Source organism: Mauremys reevesii, linkage group 7, assembly GCF_016161935.1.
Source record: "Mauremys reevesii isolate NIE-2019 linkage group 7, ASM1616193v1, whole genome shotgun sequence".
NCBI classification, from domain to species: Eukaryota; Metazoa; Chordata; order Testudines; family Geoemydidae; genus Mauremys; species Mauremys reevesii.
The window spans coordinates 23,219,537-23,235,223 of record NC_052629.1 but is presented as its reverse complement, the minus strand read 5'-3'; the positions used below and the strand labels follow the sequence as shown (position 1 = coordinate 23,235,223).

General features: G+C 42.9%; 1 protein-coding gene across 10 annotated transcripts in view; it reads right to left on the bottom strand.

The window, feature by feature from the left end:
• Nucleotides 1–15,687, bottom strand: part of PTPRE (protein tyrosine phosphatase receptor type E) — a 221,866-nt gene that overhangs the window by 27,151 nt on the left and 179,028 nt on the right. For all 10 annotated transcript variants that reach the window (XM_039547447.1, XM_039547441.1, XM_039547440.1 and 7 more), the window contains 4 exons: nucleotides 10,262–10,397; nucleotides 9,650–9,799; nucleotides 5,997–6,090; nucleotides 4,208–4,284 (listed from right to left, as the gene is read on the bottom strand). In XM_039547447.1, coding sequence (XP_039403381.1) covers nucleotides 4,208–4,284; nucleotides 5,997–6,090; nucleotides 9,650–9,799; nucleotides 10,262–10,397 — 457 coding nt within the window. The remainder of the gene's footprint in view (nucleotides 1–4,207; nucleotides 4,285–5,996; nucleotides 6,091–9,649; nucleotides 9,800–10,261; nucleotides 10,398–15,687) is intronic.

Here is a 15,687-nt window from a genome sequence, read left to right as displayed (position 1 = left end):
TGCTTACTTCACATTTCGATCTTTCCTAAGGTTTGTAGTGAACCCAAGGTCACTACCAGTTCATGGTTCTCCCATTCAGCCTGTCAGTCATCCTGTGGATTTTCACAAAGTGCATGTCAGTAGTAGTGGCCTTCCTCAGAAAAAAGGGATACCACGTATTCCCATACCTTGATGACTGGCAGGTCAAGGGCCGGTCTAGAGCTCAAGTGGAAGCGAACACCTGTCTCATTCAATCAACCTTCAATGCATTGGGCCTTCTGTTAAATGTCCAGAACTCCATCTTGATCCTGGTTCAAGGGATAGAGTTCACCTGGGCAGTGCTCAACTTGGTGTAAGCAAGGGCACTACTTCCAAACGACCGGTTCCTCTTGATTGCATCCCTGATAAGATCTCTCCAAGGTCATCGGATCAGGATTGCGAGAAAGTGCCTGAGTTTCCTGGTCACATGGTATCATGCACATACATAGTGCAACATGTGAGGCTACTACTCAGACCTCTGCAAGCCTAGCTAGCTACGGTCTACTCCCCATCTCGCCATCACCTGGACTCAGTGGTCATGGTTCTGGCCCAGGTGCTCAACTCACTCACATGGTATGCGGAGGGGTAACCTTCTCAAAACCCCAGCCATCCTTATCTCTGGTATGCAATGCATCGACCCTCAGAAGGGGAACCCACCTAGGGTCCATCAGAACTCAAGGTCTTTGGACTCAAGAAGAGCTTCCCCTGCACATCAATGTCAGGGAGTTCAGGGCAGTAGGTCTAATTTGCCAGGTCAAATCCATTTTTGATCCTCAAGGACAATATGACAGCTATGTTCTACATAAACAGACAGGGCAGGGCACATTCTCTCCCCATGTCAGGAAGCAATCTGCCTGTGGGAGCTCTGCATTGATCACTCCATCAATCTAGAGGCATCTTGCCTTCCTGGAACTCAGAACCAGTTAGCAGACCATCTCAGCATGTCTTTCTCCTTTCACCATGAGTGGTTTCTCTGTCCAGACATTGTGAGGGACATCTTCCAATAGTGGGGGATTCACCTCATAGACCTGTTTGCCACCCAAACCAACAGGAAATGCCACCAGTTCTGCTCCCTGAGAAGTCACAGTCACAGATGCGTTCCTGTTACTGTGGATAAGGCACCCGTACTATACATTTCCTCCTTTGCTGCTTATTCACAAGCTTATGATGAAGGTCAAATGGGACCAAGCATAGGTCATCGTCATAGCCTCAGCATGGCCCAGGCAACATTGGTTCTCCACCCCCCAGGCATGTTGGTGGAGACACCACTGCAGCTTCCCTTGCACCCAAACTTGATATTCCAGGATCCCAGTTGGCTGCTGCACCCAAACCATGTGTCTCTGACATGCTGGAAGCTCCATGGCTGAATCCGGAGGAGCAAGTTTGCTTGGAGCAAGTCTGTGAGGTCCTAATGGGCAGTAAAAAGCCATCCACCAGAGCTACCTACCTTGCAAAAATGGTTCTCCATCTGGTGTTTCCAACGACAAGTCCTGCCCCTGTAGTCATCCCTACAATTCATTCTAGACTACCTGCTTCTAAGACAACAAGGTCTAGCCCTTTCCTCAGTCAAGGTCCATTTAACAGCTATCCTGGCCTTCCATCTCAAGATCAATAATCGTTCTGTCTTTTCACACAACATGGTTGTCCAGTTTATCAAAGGTCTAGAAATGGTGTACATCCAGGTAAGGGATTCCACCCCTACATGGGACCTAAACCTTGTCCTGTCAAAACTCACCGGACCCTTGCTGTTACTCCTCTCCTGAAAAGTAGCCTTCCTGGTTGCCATCACTTTAGCCAGGTAGGTTTCTTAGATCCGAGCCCTCACTTTGAAATGCCCATACACAATCTTTTTCAAGGAGAAGGTCCAGTTGCAACCACACTCGTTCCTTTCAAAATCAGTCTCTTAATTCAATTGCAGTCAAGCAAGTTTTCTGCCAGTGTCCTACCCTAAGCCACATGCCAATAGAGAGGGACAACGCCTCCACTCGGACATTCGGTGTGGCTTGGCTTTCTACATACAATAATTAAACCATTCTGCAGATCCACTCAGCTGGCCATAGCAATAGCAGAAAGAATGAAAGATCTCTCCCCATTTTTGCACAGAGAATCTTGTCATGGATTATTTCATGTATCAGGGCATGTTATGATCTCCTGAACATCTCACCCCTGGCTAACCTAACAGCTCACTCTATGAGGTCTCAAGCCTTTTCTGCTGCATTTTTGGCACAAGTTTCAATTCAGGACACCTACAGTGCGGTAACTTGGTCATCAGTTCACCCATTCACAACACACTATGCCATTACACAATAGGCCAGCTTTGGCTGGGCTGTGTTATAGTCAGCCAGTCCTTAATTTCCGAACCCACCTCCAGTGCAACTGCTTGTGAGTCATATACATTGGAATGGACATATACAAGCATGGGTACTAACCTTTCTGTAATTGTTGTTCTTCGAGATGAGTTGCACATGTCCATTCCAAAACCCACCCTCAAGCCCCTCTCTCAGAGGTGGTTGCCAAGAAGAAACTGAAGGGGAGAGGGGTTGACAAGGCCCTTTATACTGGCACTATGAGTGTGCGACACCAGGGGGTGCTACAGTTGACCCAATGGATACCACTAGGGGAAAAAATTCTGGCCACTGTGCTCGAGTCCATTGGAATGGACATGTGCAACATATCTTGAAGAACAGTTACAGAAAGATTAACCGTTTTTTCTTGGGAATGGCACTGAAATGGTACGGTCATCCATTTCCTTAGTGCCCTGGACAAAGGCCAAATTCTCTTGGTGATTTATTTATATCTGTAAACTATCTTCAGTACTGCTGATATGACTGCAAGCCACAGTAGGAGTAGATAGAATTGCTTTAGAGAGATTCCACTCACTCCTTTCAGAGCATTCCCAGAATTTGATGCTGAATGGCTGCTCCTTCTTCCCTGAGGTTCTCAGTTATGGAGTCCTGCTGGGCTCATTCCGTCACCTCTTTTGTCTATGTGAAGCATGACCGTGCAGCAATATGGCTATAGTGCCATCAATATTCCAACAACAATCAACATTTTTTAAATTTGGGTACCTAAAGTTAGGCACTCAAGTCTAAGTATAGGCAACTAATTAAAAGTTGGCCTGGACTTGTAAAGGTGCTATGTATCTGCAGTTCACAATGGAGTGAGAAAGGGGGAAGCATTCTGAGGATTTGTCAGAGCCTAAGTGACCAATTCTATGTAACTTACACTGGTGAAAATCAGGAGGGGCTCCACTGATTTCAGTGGAGTTAAGCCAGTGTAAAAACAATGCAGGAGAAGAATCAGGTTCTATAACTGCTCCTTTCACTGAGGTTATCTGTCCACTTATTCCCAAGGTGATCCCTCATGGGCTCCTAAACATAGGTTGCATCCATGGCGAGAAACGCTGATGTACATCTGTGAGCAGGCAAAGGATGGTGCTCTTTTTCTCAGATGCTAGCTTTATTTTGGTCATCCACATCTTTGTAACCTGTAGGCTGGATTATTATAACACGCTCTACCTAGGTGGAACTAACCACTTGGATGTTGAAGACCACTTGGATGTTTCTGTTAGTGAAGAATTTGCTGGGGTGGGTCTTTGCTCATGGTTTGGTCTATGAACTCTCGTTGTGGTGTTTTCCCAATGTAATGCTGGTGTCATTTACCTCATGTTATTAAACATTTTCTGCTACACCGAGACTCTGTGCTTGCGAGAGGGGAAGTATTTCCTCTTTGAGGCACCCAGGGGTGTGTGTAAGACTTTCCCAGGTCACTGGGTGGGGGCTCAAGCTGATTTTGCGTTACCTTGTTGGGAGGGGACCCCTATGTACTGAACCCGGCCCTTGCTGCTATCAACTCAGCCTGGCAGAAGGGTTACAAAAATGTAAGTCAATAAGTTTTACTTCTGTTGTGAGTCTGTTTCACTGTTTGGCTCTTAGGCACTACAGTATTGTTGTATTTTGGGTTTCAGAGCATAAGAGAATGTTTAAATTACAAAAAACTGTTTTCTCAAATTGAAAACACCAAAGGAAAAAACAACTATCCCTATTTGCTCTTACAAGTCATCCCCTGAACACACACATCTTTTGTTTTTTGACAAAACATAAATGTTGCTCCTAAAGTCCCTTTAAAAACACTTCTATACCATAATAGTCAAATGTAAACAATTTAAGTATATAAAATATGTACTTACATCTATGAAGGAGGCATTGATGTAGTCTGTATATTCCTGACCTCTTTTCATTGAAAGAATCACTCTATTAAAGTCATCTAAAAACAAAAAAACCCTCCACATTATTAGTTTTCTTTTGCTGATCATAGATTAATTGCTTCCTTGTACTTTCACATATATAACAACAAAATTCCCTGTCTGAAAGAAAACAAGTGGCATGAGGCTTGGTCCTGTAAGTCAGTGGGACTGTTTAAATGAGTAAGAGTATGTGGAATCAGGTCTTACATTTAAATTGAATTCAGTGAATGAACTGAAAAGCACAGTCAGTATTCAGTAACATGATTTTTGTTTGCCAAACAGTAATTCCAAGCAAAATCTGAGAATTATATTTTCACATACAGATATTAGTTTTCATATACAAATTACATGGGTCTTATTGATGTACAGCGTCTAAGAAGTTATATAGCTAAATTATTTCAGTCAGTCCTGAATGATGTATGAATTTCACATATTTTAACCTGAAACTAAAACAGCAAAAAGCACAACTAACTGCAAGCAGACATACTAAATGTACAAACTATATGTCACTTCATAAGGCAGATCAAGAGGAGGAAAGGATCCCCCTCAGAAATGAAGGCCCCAACGAGAGGGGGAGGGGGCATTCCCCCCTCCCAGCACATAGGGACCAATTATAGAATCATAAAATATCAGGGTTGAAAGGGACTTCAGAAGATCATCTAGTCCAACCCCCTGCTCAAAGCAGGACCAATACCCAGACAGATTTTTACCTCAGTTCCCTAAATGGGCCCCTCAAGGATTGAACTCACAACCCTAGGTTTAGCAAGCCAATGCTCAAACCACTGAGCTATCCAGATAGGGTGCTCCCCCTCAGGGCTCCTACGGGTGCCATGGGGGGTGACGGGAACCCTTTTACCCTAAGTGAGTAGCTAGGGCAAACCCTGCCAGTGCGGGGCAACTAGCATTAAGGATTGGGGAGGCACACCAAGAATTAATTGAAGTTATGCATGCTGTTGCAGTAGAAGCTGTTTCAGCTGCAATGCAAGGGTTAAAGGTTGCTATAGGACAAGTGGAGCCAGACCAGGGGGATGAGTGACCTCTAGGACCCAGCAGGCAGAGCATGAGAATGGCAAGAAACACAATCACTGCTGGTGAGTGATGAGTCGGAGGGGTGAGTTGGAACTACACCAAGGGGTGGCTGAGGGGCAGGAGAATTCAAGGGAGAGAAGGTAATAGACATGGCTGGAGAGCACAGTGCTGCACACAGGGGAGAGCCTTGTAGCGAGGCTGGGGGAGGGGGAGGATGGTGGCTATGGGAACAGTGATTTTAACCACCTCTCTGTTAATGCTGCAGTTTGGGGATCTTGGCGCGGAAAGTGACATGACATGGGGGGAAAATGGCCTACTACTCTGGATAGAAGCAGGTATAACAGGGTTGGATGGGTCTGTGCTTTACAGTGCAAGGGTTTTCTTTTTCTTCTGAATAGGAATTTGTTTCTTTAATGTTTTATATATTTGCACACATCTATAGTGATACCTTAAAAATCAATAAATAGCCTGTAACTCTATACACGGTAAGTTCCACAGTCTTTTCTAAGAGTTAAATTCACAAATTAGTTTATTCAAATTGCAGCCCTAGCAGGGGCACCGACTGGTGAGCTCACTACAACACTGTTGTCTTCTTCTGGTAATGGTGTTTACTCATTAAGAAATCATTACAGCAGTGAAACAATTTGTCATATTTATAACTTTAAATACATATAAAAGATCTGTAAAAGATAGCTTGTCTTACATGGAATTATCTGGATGACTCTGGCTTTCTTCATATTCGCTGGCAGATTGCCAGTTCTCATGTTTTCCTTCATTATTCGAACATTTGTTAATTTCTACAGTGAACAACAACAAAACAACAGTTAGGATTTGATGTATTGCTGGATTAAACTGAAATACAATTGAGGGCATATGCTTTGTAGTTGGGTGTGAGAATACTGAATATCCCTCTGTTGATGGAAGGTCGCTACAGCCCTAGGATAGTCTTGACTTCTTGAGAATCAATATATAGTCCAAGACCATTAGGACAGTGGCAGCGAGGTGGCAAAGTTTGCAGATGACACTAAACTGCTCAAGATAGTTAACACCAAAGCAGACTGTGAAGAACTTAAAAAGATCTCACAAAACTAAGTGATTGGGCAACAAAATTGTAAATGAAATTTAATGTGGATAAATGTAAAGTAATGCGCATTGGAAAAAATAACCCCAACTATACACACACAATATGATGGGGGCTAATTTAGCTACAACTAATCAGGAATGAGATCTTGGAGTCATCATGGATAATTCTCTGAAGATGTCCACACAGTGTGCAGCGGCAGTCAAAAAAGCAAACTGGATGTTAGGAATCATTAAAAAAGGGATAGAGAATAAGACAGAGAATATTTTATTGCCTTTATATAAATCCATAGTACACCCACATCTTGAATACTGCATACAGATGTGATCTCCTCATCTCAAAAAAGATATACTGGCATTAGAAAAGGTTCAGAGAAGGGCAACTAAAATGATTAGGAGTTTGGGACGGGTCCCATATGAGGAGAAATTAAAGAGGCTAGGACTTTTCAGCTTGGAAAAGAGGAAACTAAGGGGGGATATGATAGAGGTATATAAAATCATGAGTGGTGTGGAGAAAGTGAATAAGGAAAAGTTATTTACTTGTTCCCATAATATAAGAACTAGGGGCCACCAAATTAAATTAATGGGCAGCAGGTTTAAAACAAATAACAGGAAGTTCTTCTTCACACAGCACACAGTCAACTTGTTGAACTCCTTGCCTCAGGAGGTTGTGAAGGCTAGGACTATAACAGCATTTAAAAGAGAACTAGATAAATTCATGGAGATTAAGTCCATTAATGGCTATTAGCCAGGATGGGTAAGGAATGGTGTCCCTAGCCTCTGTTTATCAGAGGGTGGAGATGGATGGCAGGAGAGAGATCACTTGATCATTACCTGTTAGGTTCACTCCCTCTGGGGCACCTGGCATTGGCCACTGTCAGAAGACAGGTTCCTGGGCTGGATGGACCTTTGGTCTGACCCAGAATAGCCATTCTTATGTTCTTATGAGAGTAGCAGATGTTGGGGTAATTTGCCTGGAATTACCCCAAATCTGAAATCTGGTTTACTTTTGCAAGTAAGTGTGACACATAGCCGATTTCTTACTGTGTAGTAACACTTTCTGTACCTCCTTGGAGCAGAATCTATGTGTTGGAACCATGAAGAAGCCAGGCCTTGAACTGGAGTATCCATAGGTTGGGGTGGACAGCGCGTCTTTCATTCTGTGAGAGGAGGTACGGGGTGGATTGCAGAGGGATCATTGGACATGTTGCCAGCAATGACAGGTAAGGGTACTATGTCTGTCTCGCCCAGGTGGGAGCAATCAGTATGACGTTTGCTCTCTCTCTCTCTTTTTATTTTTAAGAGGACTTTTCATAATAGAGGGAATGGGGGAAGGACATTGTGCCACAAAAGAAGGAGGGCATCCCCTGAAGAGTGTTGTCTAGGGCCTGCCCTGGAGCAGTAGCATGGACATTTCTTGGTTCAGGTAAGTGGTGAATAAGTCTATAGTCAGTGTCCCCCACTGTCTGAATATGTCGTATAGTACTGCTGGGTTCATCTCCCCTTCATGGTCGTGTGGGAATTTCCAGCTGACACTGTTCGCTGTCATGTTCTGTGCTCCTGGAAGGCAGGCTGCTGATATTGTAACATTGTGGGTAATGCACCAATTCCACAGCTTTAGCTCTTCTGCACAGAGGGAGGGAGCTCTGTCGGTGGTTGGACATACTGTGGTGGTTGAGGAACAGACAAAGGATATGAATGAAGGGGCCCGGGTTGGTAACGGGCACTATAAGGATCACGGGAGGAGTGATGGGAGATATCTTCTCCTGTTCACTATCCAATTCTTTACTAGAGAATGGAAGTATTTGACCAGTGGAGATTCCCATGTTCGAGATTTATTCTGCTCTTGGGCCCCGATACCGAGCAGGGGAGACTCTGGTATTTCAGATACCACAAGGTTTGAGTATCTGAACCTTTGCCGTGCTGTCATAGTCATTAACATTGGCAGTTGTCATTGCTGGATCGATGGCACTGAAGGGATCAGCAATCCAGGCCATACCAGGCACTCTAAGGCTGGATGGCATGCCACTGACAATGCCGAGACTAATGCCCACACTGGCAGCGTCTTCCTGGAGGCAGTGCGGTCCCTGTCCTCACCTTTCCCTGCGAGTACTATTGCTTTGATGCCTGTGCCCATCAGGTCTTTAGGCACATCAATAGTACCTGCCACACTGGATCCTCATGAGCTATGGGTACTGTGGCTCTATGGCTTTGGTGCCATTGGTACCGACGATTCTAAACGTGCCGGAAATCTTTTTCAGCTAGTCTGGGGCTCACTCTGGGAACTCATGGTTCTCTTTTTTGAAGCCTTACGTGAGGGGTCCACAGTTGTCTCCTCAACTCACAGTCCTGAGATGTCAAGGGCTATGGGGAAGATTCATGCTGCCAGGGTGACTCCTGGCACAGGTCCAGGGATGGTTGGAGAGCGGCCTCCATGAGGAGGAGTTTTAGTCTTAGTTTTCGGTCCTTCCAAGATCAGGACTTTACTTGCTGGCAAATTAAATTGCAGGGGAAATGTGACTTTCCCTGAGGCAACAGATACAGCAGGAATGTCCATCAGCTACTGGGAGGGCCTCTTTGCACAAGAGGCACCTCTTAAAACCTGGTGAACTAGGCATATCCCATGCAATCCCCAGACAAAGAGAAAAGTTTTCTTTTATTTTCTTTTTGTTTAGGGAAATAAAAAGAACTAGAGGCACTTTAAGACTAAGAAAAGGACTAACTAGATATTTGAATTCTAATAGAATTAATGATCTGATGAATGGACTGCTAACAGCTCCGTCTCTAGCCAGGGGCATTTGAGAAGGAACTAAGGGGGGTTTGTCCACACAACACTGGTTAGTCTTGTTGCAGAGCAGGATGGGGAACAGCGTGTGTGCGGACACTGATACCAAAGTTCTCCAATCAGCAGAGCAGGGACGCAAGCGCACCTACAGTGGAGTACCCATAGGGACACTACTCGAAGAAGTAGTAAACATTATTCAAGACCCACAGGGAGTAGGTCTGCTGACTAAGAAGGTGTCATTTTTAGAGGTCACTTTTCAGAGGAGAAACTCACTTTAAAGATGAGGGCACCACCACATTATAATATTCTCACTCCTGAGAATTCATACATGAAAAGCCTCCCTCATCTTTCCCATTACTGGAATAAAACAGAAATAACTGAGCTGCTTAGTTTTGACACTTTTTCAACCATGTCATACTTTTCTCTACAAACCATGTTGTCTGGTTGGCCTGATCCCTAAAATCTTGAAGCAAGCCCTCTTCTTTACTTACTTTAAATTCTTCCTCTACCCCTGTTTTGACAAGATGTGGTGTTGTGGTGTTCGATGCTTGAAGATGCTTTTCTAAGGAGGACACATCTAGTTCCGTGTCACCGTAGAGGTAGTATTCAAGTAAGGCTTGATAAATGAATGAATACTGCATCTGGAATGAATAAGCAACAAGCACACTAAACATAAAGCAATTAAATACAATTTGACAAAATCTGGCACATGCATTTTGCTATCGTGGTTTCCTATGTTTTAGGTTATTTTACTGATTAACAGAGTAAGACTGTGGCTGTAACAATGGCTTCCTATTAGATCATGCACATTCTGAACTACAGGGGGAACATGAATGGGAGGAGCACAGCAGTAGTCCCTCAAAATTTGATTTGGAAACTAGTCAGAAAGGACTGCATTGTCACAACCTTCCTTACCACCTATTCCCCCCCCACCCCCTCCCCCCATTACTCTCCAGCTTGCCCTACTCTCGCTGTGATTCCTGCTGTGGACGAATGAGGGGAGGAAGTTCTGGGACATTCACCAGTGTTTGAGAAACAAATGTATTCTTTGTTTCAAACATGATAAATGAACAAAATATCACAACAGATTTATGCTTACTTACATCAGTCTGAACCATCTGTGGGCGCTGATTACGGATTCTTGTAACAAACTCAAAAACATCAACTTTCTGTTCAGCATGCATCATATCTAGTATGGCATCAATCACTATAAATGTGCCTGTTCGACCCACGCCAGCGCTTAAAAAGAAGAGAGACGCATAAGTGAGCTATGAAGTCCAGATAGATTGCTGCAGTAAACCACAGCTGGCCCAAATTTTGTTTACATTTGACTGAAATCCACACTGGTGTTACATTTTGTAACAATTCACTTTTGATTTTAATAGTGATATTAGTAGAGCAGGTTGAAAAATTTTGAATTTCAATTTTTTTCAGAAAGCTTTCACAAAAACATATCCTTTTTTTGAGGAGCAGCAGAGCTGGTCGAAAAAATTATGATTTTTTAATTTCTTTTAAAAGGAAAAAAGGTACAATCTTTTTTCCAAAACGTTTCCCATTTTTCAACTAGATCTAGATATTAGATGTAAGATAAAGCATAACACATGCTAAATCTGATTATTGAATCTTTTTGGTTTACTAATACTGAAGTAACATGTTTTATGTCATACATCAGTTGGCAAATGTTAAGCCTTTTTTAAGTGCTAAGGTTTTCAACATGTACACGCAAAAATATTATTGTTTTTAACATGTCTTCCAGTTGCCACCAGAGGGAGCAAGATAATTACAAATGATACAATCATAGATGATTTTGAGCTCTTCCTTTCAAAGGAAAAGGGCATGGCATCCTGTGTTCGGCATTAACAACTTTCCTCTAATCCTCTGTTTGCTTATTTTACCCTGTGGCTATTAAAATGTCATAGTATCACCTTCTAAAAATGTAAAAATATTTCCCCCCCAACATACTCACAGATTCAATCCGACTTTCATCAAAGAAAAATTTAGTTTTAAAATAAAGTCAGAAATATAGACTTCATGAAATGAATGTTTAGTTCATAAGACACTGATGTGCAATTACGAGGAATCTAAAATATTCTTTGAGAATTTATGAACCATCCATGGCTCTCTTGAGAACTAGAAACTATATTTTGCTATTAATTATAGTATTTTCCACAGAAGTCATGTCACCATATTGCAAACACGCAAAGTTTTCTCACAGACATACTGAGCAAAGAGAACATAATTATTACCATGTATATGGTATGTGCACTTATATGTATATTTTTTTCTGTTGTCTGGTTCCTGAGTATTACAGTATATGGTAAGGGGTTGGAGTTCCTTTGATTTATTGTATTTTTAATTATGCCACATATAGTGTTCAAATAAGCACCTCTTATTATTTTCAAATCGGTTATATAATTTATTATATAAATTATATGGTTGATTATATATATTTTTAGACACACTCCTGCACATGCACACACGGAGTCCTTTTTTGTCTGAATAGAAATTCATGCTGCCCGAAAATCTTAATCCCTTAGCATGGTCTGATGTAAGTAAAGTAGAATGATTCACTTAATACTAATCGCAACCAATTCCACTTGTGGGAATGCTGAAATGACAAATTAAAACCAGCTGAGTTCCTCATTGATAATGACGTGTCACAAAACACATCCTTATAATAGAGAGACCAGTGCCCATAACCACCTTATGTCTGAAAGATTCCTCCACAAATAACATTTAATTTTCTGATTGGTATGGCCTTTCTTACTTGCCTTTTCATCACTTACCCTAGTTTGAAGGCTCTGATAGCTGCACCACACTGATCCTCTCTCCTTCATCGGTCCTTTCTCTTTCCCCTCCTACTCCTCTCCCACCCATCTCCTATCACCTTTACAGCGGTGAAAGTAACGTGGTACAGGCCAGTACTGGCCTGTACAGCTGACTTTAAAGCGCTGCCGTGGCAAAGGACCCTGCTTAAAGCACTGCCATGGCAGCGCTTTAATGTTGTTTCCCCACCCCCGCAGAGCCGCCAATTTTACTTTCACTCCTGTACCTTTACCACCAAATGGTTATTTACTGACAGAGCAGCTTCCACATTTATGACTAAGTTTACCTCTCCTACACCTCTGACTTCCTTCTATTAATATTTCAGCTCCACCTTTGGGCTCCCTCCACTTCTCACTCTCTCCTACTTCCTTGACTCAGAATTTACCAGACATTTTCTTGTTCTGACCTGTCTCAGAATTCCCCCTCTCTGAATATGGCTTGTTCATTTACAGTTTGCCTTTCCTCCATCCTGTCCATCAATCTTTGCTGTCAGCCCTCTGATTCCCTTGCTCCCTGATCTCTCTCCCCTCCGCAGACTCCATGAGCTCTATTTTCAGTGCTACCTTCTTTCTCTAATAATATTAACTCCTTCACTGCCCTCTCTCATAGAATCACAGAATATCAGGGTTGGAAGGGACCTCAGGAGGTCATCTAGTCCAACCCCCTGCTCAAAGCAGCACCAATTCCCAGACAGATTTTTGTCCCAGATCCCTAAATGGCCTCCTCAGAGATTGAACTCACAACCCTGGGTTTAGCAGGCCAATGCTCAAATCACTGAGCTATCCCTCTCTGCCCCAAGACTACTCCACTCTCTTTCCTCAGCTCTGTCATCTGTCTCTTTCAACATCTCCTCTCTGACTGACTTGTGTGTCAAACTCCTGCTGATTCTTGGACTCTTTCTGAAAGCTTTTTCTCAGCCCTTCCTCCTTAACTTCCTTCCCTGATTAGGAGAGTGGCATTTTAAAAAAATGCATGATATAATTTGTCAGAAACATTCCTTTTTTCCTCCCTTCTCCTTGTTCTGCCTGCTTCTCCTTCATTTCCTCTAAATGCTGATTTAGCTTAAAACTTTTTCAATATCATGTTTGTTCTGGTCAAGCACTTTGTGTTCAGCACTGTATGTTGTTTTTATAAAAGCCCACCGAGAAATACCGTGTTACTCATTATGGATGAGTTTCCCTTTCCTTTTTCCAACAATTCAATGGCATCATATCCTGGACTGAAAAGGAAATTAGATGCCATGATTTTCAGTCTACATTTTTCAAGCAGTATGAAAGTACCAAATTAGTCCAAAACACTGTGACTCATAATAGAGCTATTGCGGTGCACTTTGGATTTGGCCATTACATTTAGATATCTGCTTTTTTTTTTTAATTACTCTCAGTGCCTTGTGTGCATTTTGGTGCCAATTAGATTAAGAACAGAATTTCCTGCTGGTGAAGAATGAAGCATGGCCCTAATATTACTCTGTATAGAACATCTGGGCAAAGGAATATAAAAAATATGGCTCTCTCAAAAGGGGAAAATCATGAGAGACTACTAAAATCTTTTTCCTTCTAAATCTTAAAAAAAATTGTAATGTACATACAGTCGAGAACAGGATTTCTTACTAAGGGTATGACTACACTACGAAATTAGGTCGAATTTATAGAAGTCGGTTTTTTAGAAATCGGTTTTATACAGTCGATTGTGTGTGTCCCCACACAAAATGCTCTAAGCACATTAAGTCACAGTACCGAGGCTAGCGTCGACTTCCGGAGCGTTGCACTGTGGGTAGCTGTGAGTAGGTATCCCACAGTTCCCACAGTCTCCACTACCCATTGGGATTCTGGGTTGAGATCCCAATGCCTGATGGGGCAAAAACAGTGTCGCAGGTGGTTCTGGGTACATGTCATCAGGCCCCCCTCTCTCTCCCTCCCTCTGTGAAAGCAACAGCAGACAATCGTTTTGCGCCTTTTTTCCTGGGTTACCTGAGCAGATGTCATACCACAGCAAGCATGGAGCCCGCTCAGCTCAGCATCACCATATGTCTCCTGGGTGCTGGCAGACATGGAACTGCATTGCTACACAGCAGCAGCTCATTGCCTTTTGGCAGCAGATGGTGCATTATGATTGGTAGCCATCGTCGTCATATTCCTGGGTGCTCTTTTAGCTGACCTCGGTGAGATCGGTCAGGAGTGCCTGGGCAGACATGGGAGTGACTCAGCCAGGTCATTCCCATCTTCTGCCAAGCATCCAGGAGATGACGATGGCTAGCAGTCCTAGCAGATGGCTAGCAGTCCTACCGTCTTCTGGCAAGCAGCCAGGAGATGATGATGGCTTTCAGTTGTACTGCACCGTCTGCTGCCAGCCTAAGATGTAAAAGATAGATGGATCAAAACAAAAAATTGACCCAATTTGTTTTGTGAAATCAATGGCCTGCTAAACCCAGGGTTTTGAGTTCTCCTTGATGCAAAGCCACCCCTTTTGTTGATTTTAATTCCCTGCAAGCCATGTCGTCAGTCGCCTCTCCCTCCGTCAGAGCAATGGCAGACAATTGTTTCACGCAAAACCAGGCGAGGAGGCGATGGCAGTGTGGTGACAAGAGGGACATGGTCATAGACTTCTCACAAAGTACGGGCCGGGCAACGTGCCCCGGCAATGTGCACATCATGCTGATGCGCTCTGCATGAGCTCTGCAAACACGCTGGCCAAACAGGAAATGAAATTCAGAAGTTCGCGGGCCTTTTCCTGTCTACCTGGCCAGTGCATCTGAATTGAGAGCGCTGTCCAGAGCCGTCACAATGGAGTACTCTGGGATAGCTCTTGGAGGCCAATACCGTTGAACTGCGTCCACACTATCCCAAATTCGACCTGGCAAGGCTAATTTCAGTGCTAATCCCCTCATCAGAGGTGGCGTAAAGAAATCGATTTAAAGAGCCCTTTAAGTCAAAAAAAGGGCTTCGTTGTGTGGACAGGTCCAGGGTTAAATCGAGGTAATGCTGCTAAATTCAACCTAAAATCGTAATGTAGACCAGGCCTAAAACAGGTGTTTGTCTGATGAACAATGAACAAAAGGACGGCTGATGCCTGATAAAGGAATACATGCTGCCCCACATTGAAGAGTATGTTTTAAAGCCCATTGAGAATATTCATAAATGTCAAACATAAGCAACTGAAAACAAATCAACAGACCAAAAATAAAAAAAGTGATTTCCTTAAAAAAAAAAAAACCCACAAAGCCACTTATTTTATTCTTTTTATTCTAATCTTACGTAGATATATTGTTCCTGAGAAAAGACTATTTCTTGCTTGATGTCTAAAATACAGCAGTTCTGAATGTAAAAGTTGTAACATTTGTTTTGAACTTCTACAAAAACCTGATCTCTTTTTGTTCATTTTTATAACACATTTTCAACGGTTTATCATTAACCCCTTACTGGCAAGAGGCTCAAATGTTTGTACATGAATTGGAACACACTCTGTACATGTAGTAATGGGACATCTAGACTGCCAACATCATAGTGTTAAACAAATTATCTCAAGTACAAGTCTACAGGACAGCATATGGGCAAACTATAAGAGCAAACAACATTTCTACTGTGAGAAAACTGGGGGGATGTATTCTCTGAGGAGCATTCAATGGCAGAGTAAGCCCATTTGTTACAAATCTGGTTTTCTGACAGGGACTATGCTGATGTCACAGATTGCCTATCACTCTGGG